This window comes from Mesoplodon densirostris, chromosome 5 (assembly GCF_025265405.1).
Source record: "Mesoplodon densirostris isolate mMesDen1 chromosome 5, mMesDen1 primary haplotype, whole genome shotgun sequence".
NCBI lineage: Eukaryota > Metazoa > Chordata > Mammalia > Artiodactyla > Ziphiidae > Mesoplodon > Mesoplodon densirostris.
The window spans coordinates 68,759,332-68,766,441 of NC_082665.1; the positions used below are offsets into that span (position 1 = coordinate 68,759,332).

The following is a 7,110-nucleotide window of genomic DNA, read 5'->3' on the forward strand; positions in this document are numbered from 1 at the left end:
ATCAACAAACTTGGACCACCAATGTATAAAATATATACTATATCGTGATCCAGTAGAGTTTGCAGTGAATTTACAGAAACATAATGATACCCAAACATTCCAACGTTGTAATGTTTGTAGATGTAGTTTATCCTTTCCTTTCCTTTCCTTTCCTTCGAACCAGGGTCCTGAGAGTCTTAGCAATCATCAGGTCTGCTACTGCCATTTCTATTCCTCTTTCATTAGAAAATAGTGCCAATCATCTTCTGTTCAAGTGTTTTGAAATTCTTTGTTAAGCCAGTTATTTCTTTTTTGCTGGAAGCAGTGGTAGTTATTTTATTGCTTTCCATGTGTTTAACTTTGTAAGATGTCTCCAGTTCAAGCAGTCTTGGGGACGGGGACAGTCTTATTAAAGAGATATTTTGGAAATAGTATGAGCCCTACCATGTATCAAGCATTATTCAAGGCTTTGTAACTGGGGCTACAAAAATGAGGAAGACTTGCTCCCTACCTTCAAGATGCTTTTGCAAAGTATACTTCATTCTTATGATACGTCTGTTATCTCTGATACACATAGACTGTTAGGTAGTAAATACCTAATAAATTTCTAGAGTAAGTACTCAGTTACCTGGCATGATCAGAGAATGAGATAGAAGCAGGACTTCTGAAATGGTGAAGCAATGGTAAATTGGGCAAAACTGTCAAAAACAACCCTTTAAGAACCTAGAAATCAACCAATAGCATACATCAAAAGGTGAAGAGTTTTTTTTAAGAAAAACTAATGAAACTCAGGTAAGAATAGTGGCAGTCTGGGCATTTTAGCCTGGGGATGCTCTCCAATTGTTTCTAATGTGGACAATCATATCATCCTCAGTTTTATTAAAAATAACAGGTTTATTTAGCCTTTTCCAATATGTTTTCCCTTATTTTTCTTGTTTTATTCCACCAGCTAGGAACTCCAGTGCAATATATAATAATAGTGGTGATACTGAGCACCCTCGTTTTAAAGTAAATGCTTTTAATATTGTGTATTAGAATAGAACAATTTTTAAGAATTTTGGGGGTTTTTTCAAGGTAAAGGTATTTCTTCCTACTCTCTTTCATTGTTTTTATCACTAGTTTGTGTTAAATTTCATCAAATACTTTTCATCCATTGATGATCATATTTTTCTGTGTTAATTTATTATTGCAGTGAATGACACAGATTTTCTAATATTAAACTTGTTTGCATTCCTGGCATAAACTCAGCATGATCATAGTGTATTTTCTTTTTCATATCCTTTGAGTTTTAGTATTTTTCATCTATTTTCAAGTAGTAGAAAGTAGTTGTACTCTTTCCAGATCCTTTCAGATTCCTTACACTTTGCATGTATCTCCAGGACTTCTGTACATTTTTACTTCCAATAACCAGAACTTGATGCTCTTTTGCAGAAGACTGCCTGCAGGCTAATGGAACCCATTTTGCTCACAGGCTCAGAGAGGCAAAGGAGAACCTCAGAAGAGCCTAGGAATTTACATTTCCCTTAACCTATGAGTGGTGTGGAAGTGTGAAAGCCCTAGCCCTTTTCTTCAGATCAGGACAGCTCTGGGATATAACCTACAGTCCAGAGCTCCCCTGGGGGATCAGGCAGAAGTCTGAGGGACTTTGCTTGGGATCACACCCTTGCTTGTTCTCCTCCCTTCTATGTCCTACTTCCTCTAGTCTCTTCCTGGTTCCCTTGGGAGAACTTTCTTTATGAATCACTTGCACACAAATCCTCAACTCAGCTCTGCTTCTGAAGACATAAGTGAGATGGGCCTGTAATTTTTTTTTCTTTCTCATGCTGTCCTTGCCTTGTTTTGGAATCAGGGTTATTATACTGGCCTTACACGACTGAGTTGGAGGGTACTCCTTTAAAAAAAATAATTTAGGGCTTCCCTGGTGGCGCAGTGGTTGAGAGTCTGCCTGCCGATGCAGGGGACACGGGTTCGTGCCCCGGTCCGGGAGGATCCCACATGCTGCCGAGCGGCTGGACCCATGAGCCCTGGCCTCTGAGCCTGCACGTCCGGAGCCCGTGCTCCGCAACGGGAGAGGCCACAGCAGTGAGAGGCCCGCGTACCGCAAAAAAAAAAAAAAAATTTATTTTCCTGATCTCTGATAGAGTTTGTACAAAATTAGGTTGCTCTATTCCTTGAGAGTTTACTACTTGCCTGTGGTGAACATAGGATGATGGTCATCTCAGGTATGACTATGTGGTGAGGAGGAAGTAAGTGGAAAGGGGAGTGTATAGTTAGATGTAGGTTATTGTCCCAGTCCTAGTTTTTGTCTTGGATGGTAGTCATTAAAAATGACTAACCAGGGCTTCCATGGTGGCGCAGTGGTTGAGAGTCCGCCTGCCGATGCAGGGGACACGGGTTCGTGCCCCGATCCCGGAAGATCCCACATGCCGCGGAGCGGCTGGGCCCGCGAGCCATGGCCGCGGAGCCTGTGTGTCCGGAGCCTGTGCTCCGCAACGGGAGAGGCCACAGCAGTGAGAGGCCCGCGTACAGCAAAAAAAAAAAAAAAAAAAAAAATGACTAACCAAAGTGGTTCAAACATGGACAAGTAATGATGGAAAGAAACAAGGATTATGATTAATCAAATTCTGTGCACCTGAAGTCCACTACGGAAATAAATAAATTAAATTAATTCCATGTTATCTGAAGTTAATGTAGCTACTGAAGCTTTCTTTTGGTTAGTAATTACCTGATATATTTTTCTGATCCATTTACTTCTGACTCCTCCATGCCTGTCCTGCCTGCCTCACTGAGCTGTTGCAAGGATCTCAGAAATCACCCTATAAAGCCTAAAAGAAAATTGCAGGAATTGCAATTCACTACAAAGTTCAAAGTCTCATTTTCAAATAAATTTCCCTTCGTCTCAGCGTCTCCCCTTGTGACTCTCCCTCTGTGTGTAGGTCCATGTCCCTGTGTCTTTTAGTTTGTTTCAAACTTTTACTTCTATGGAAAGTAAACAGATGTCTCATTATGGGACTTGGAGACAATGGAAGGAAAGACTGTTTAAGGAGGATTTTGTCACTGTTGTAGACTCCCAACAATTAATCTTTCTAGAATCCCACTGAGGTGTGCGTGCGTGTGTGTGTGTGTGTGTGTGTGTGTGTGTGTGTGACGCCAGCACTTGCCCATAGGCATCCCTCCCTTTCATAGATAACAGGAACAAAGACCTCTGGACCTTCCTATGCCTGGATTGGGCCTGAGTCTGCCGCAGTGGTCCTAGTGCCCATCCCCTCCGTCTTACATGTGTCAGTGGAGCTGGAAGACTGATCCTGCGGCTGCAGCCCCTCACTGTTGTGATCTCTGTCCTCCAGGTGCCTTTCTCCAACTGCAGCCGAGACTGCCTGGCAGGGACCAGGAAAGGAATCATTGAGGGGGAACCCACCTGCTGCTTTGAGTGCGTGGAGTGTCCCGATGGGGAGTATAGTGATGAGACAGGTAAAGGAGCAGCCCCTCGTGGACACCATGCAGAGCTCAGTTCACTTTGGGGCCCTGGGATCAGCGAAGTCCCTGGAAGGGCTGGGCTGCGATGGTGCTTAGCATGGTTTCTCATTTAACAAGGTGTGTCTGAGCATCACGCTGGGCTGGGCACTGAGGGGGTAAGAAGAGGAATGTTAGTCTCTGTAATACCATAAAAGCTTACAAACACACCTGTTACACATCTTTCTCTTATTTCGATACTGCTCTCCAATATTGTTTTCTTTTTCTTATAGCTCAATGATCCTGAATAGACAAAGTTCTGTCTGTTCCAGTCTCCAGAGTTAATAGGCCATGATGGATTGCCTGCTGAGTGACTGGCACTGTACTTACTGTCTTACTTATGTTTTTCCTGTGCCTCAGTTTCTTCATCTATAAAGTAGGAATAATAATAAACCTATCTTATAGAGTTTGGGGGATTAATTGAGTTAATATTGGTAAAGCACATGGTAAATTATAGATAAATATTTGTTAAATAAAAACCTTGATTAGCATATTGGAAGCACTCTATAAATATTAACTATTATTATTTTATCATTGTTTTTAACTCATTTCATCCTCACCACAATAATGGGGTTATTATTGCCTACATTTCACAGATGATGAAACTGAGGCTCAGAATGTTTAATTAGCCTGACGAAAGTCACACAGCTAATAAATGGCAGGGCCAGGATTCCCATCCAGATCTCTGAGTGCAAAACCTATGCTCCTTTCACTCCCCAAAACTGCACACTGCGTGAGCCATAGCAGAGACTTAATAAACATTTGTTGGTCAAATGAGTCTGTAGACTCCCTCACTAGAAAGCCGTGGATGAGGAAGGCACAGGTCACATGCGTGGAATACTTTGCCTTGATCTAAGAAGAAGTCTGCTCTGGCATGTCTACAAAGCCCATCCTTATGTCCAAAATGAGTCAGGCTGAGCGTGAAGCACTGTGAAATTTGGTGGACAGTGCCAGACCCTTAGCATGCAGGGCAGCCACCTACCCAGCAAGACTAATCATTCTCTGCTACAAACCATCAGCAAGGAGTGTTAAAGGAAACAAGTAGCCCCCTTAGGTACAAAGGAAAAAAATAATAGAACCATCAAAGACACACGAAATTAAGTATATTATTAAGCATAAGTCAGGGTTCAATACATTATTTGATGATGTAAAAATCACAATTATTTCATCAATAAAGAAAATTTAAAGTGCCCTCACCACCACATTCACACTCACAAATTTCAGTCTTTGTCACACAGTACTAACCCTTTACTGGGACATTTTACAGACGCGAGTGCCTGTGACAAGTGCCCTGATGACTTCTGGTCCAATGAGAACCACACTTCCTGTATTGCCAAGGAGATTGAGTTTCTGTCCTGGACTGAGCCCTTTGGGATCGCACTCACCCTCTTTGCTGTGCTGGGCATTTTCCTCACTGCTTTCGTGCTGGGCGTCTTCATCAAGTTCCGCAACACGCCCATTGTCAAGGCCACCAACCGAGAGCTCTCCTACCTCCTCCTCTTCTCCCTGCTCTGCTGTTTCTCCAGCTCCCTGTTCTTCATTGGGGAGCCCCAGGACTGGACCTGTCGCCTGCGCCAGCCGGCCTTTGGTATCAGCTTCGTGCTCTGCATCTCATGCATCCTGGTGAAAACTAACCGCGTCCTCCTGGTGTTTGAGGCCAAGATTCCCACCAGCTTCCACCGCAAGTGGTGGGGGCTCAACCTGCAGTTCCTGCTGGTCTTCCTCTGCACCTTCATGCAGATTGTCATCTGTGCCATCTGGCTCAACACCGCGCCCCCCTCGAGCTACCGCAACCACGAGCTGGAGGATGAGATCATCTTCATCACCTGCCACGAGGGCTCGCTCATGGCACTGGGCTTCCTGATCGGCTACACCTGCCTGCTGGCTGCCATCTGCTTCTTCTTCGCCTTCAAGTCCCGGAAGCTGCCGGAGAACTTCAACGAAGCCAAGTTCATCACCTTCAGCATGCTCATCTTCTTCATCGTCTGGATCTCGTTCATTCCCGCCTACGCCAGCACCTACGGCAAGTTTGTCTCTGCCGTGGAGGTGATCGCTATCCTGGCAGCCAGCTTTGGCTTGCTGGCCTGCATCTTCTTCAACAAGGTCTACATCATCCTCTTCAAGCCATCCCGTAACACCATCGAGGAGGTGCGCTGCAGCACCGCGGCTCACGCCTTCAAGGTGGCGGCCCGCGCCACGCTGCGACGCAGCAATGTCTCCCGCCAGCGGTCCAGCAGCCTTGGGGGCTCCACGGGATCCACCCCCTCCTCCTCCATCAGCAGCAAGAGCAACAGCGAGGACCCCTTCCCGCAGCCCGAGAGGCAGAAGCAGCAGCAGCAGCCGCTACCCCTGACCCAGTGCGCACAGCAGCCACAGCTGCGGCCGCCATCGACCCTGCAGCCGCAGCAGCAATCGCAGCAGCAACCCAGATGCAAGCAGAAGGTCATTTTCGGCAGTGGCACAGTCACCTTCTCGCTGAGCTTTGATGAGCCTCAGAAGAGCGCCATGGCTCACAGGAATTCCACGCACCAGAACTCCCTGGAGGCCCAGAAAAACAACGACGCCCTGACCAGACACCAGGCGTTACTCCCGCTGCAGTGCGGGGAGACAGACTCGGAACTGACCGCCCAGGAGACAGGCCAGCAGGGGCCTGTGGGTGGGGACCACCAGCCAGAGATGGAGGACCCGGAAGAGATGTCCCCAGCACTTGTAGTGTCTAATTCACGGAGCTTTGTCATCAGCGGTGGAGGCAGCACTGTCGCAGAAAACACGCTGCGTTCCTAAAACGGAGGGAGGAGGCCCGTCCAGGGGGCATTCCAGACAGGTTTCCTGGGATGACGGTCTCCGACAGGGATGAGGAATCGCCCCAGACTCCTTTCCTCCGGGAAGGAGGAATAAGACACCCCAAATGCGTGGAACTTAGTTGCACTGCCACAAACGACAGTGAATTGACTAATGTTCCCTTTAAAATTAAAAAGAGGAGAGCTGTGTGCTTCTGTGGTTGGATTTGCCAGAGCGCTGAGATCCCTGTAGTCAGGTTCGCTGTTCATGTCCCTGCCTCTGTTCTCCTCCTCTGTTCTATCCCGCTCAACAGCCCAGAGATGAAACCAAGGCTTTAAACTACCCACCTACTCCCCCTGTTTTTTGGGTTCTGGTTTTTGGTTTTTGGTTTTAATATTGAAATGTCTGCCCTGAACTTTGCAGACAGCCTGGTCCAGAGGCAAAAGTGTGCAGAGTGACAGAACATCACATTTGACCACCACTAGAGTTGAGTCTGAAAGACAGAATGTCACCAGCACTGCCCAACACCTTGACAACGGAGAGAACTTGAAATGTCCAAAACTGTAAGGTGAATGTGTCCCCTCCTATTTATGAAAACCATAAAATATTTAGACTCTTACTTGCTGCTGCTATCATGTGACATCGAGAAGGTTAGCATCCCTCCTGTACCAGGACATCTGGTTTTGTCCAGAATGTGTTAGTGATGTCATGCTTAGATTCCAAGATCACAAGAATCACCTCAGATTGTTGGGAAGGGACTGCATGAATCCAATGAGCTGTACCTGTAATTAATATTGCCATATGTAGCTTTATCCTTAAGAAAACACTTCTGTTGTA

The 7,110-nt window shown here is 46.1% G+C and overlaps 1 protein-coding gene across 2 annotated transcripts in view; it reads left to right on the forward strand.

Moving 5' to 3' along the window:
• The window catches only part of CASR (calcium sensing receptor), a 28,851-nt gene extending 22,575 nt beyond the window's left edge, over window positions 1-6,276 (forward strand). The window contains exons 5-6 of one of the 2 annotated variants that reach the window (XM_060099931.1): window positions 3,297-3,450; window positions 4,760-6,276. In XM_060099931.1, the coding sequence (XP_059955914.1) occupies window positions 3,297-3,450; window positions 4,760-6,276 (1,671 nt within the window). The remainder of the gene's footprint in view (window positions 1-3,296; window positions 3,451-4,759) is intronic. The other variant, XM_060099932.1, reaches the window with a different exon arrangement.
• The last annotated feature ends 834 nt before the right edge of the window (window positions 6,277-7,110 follow it).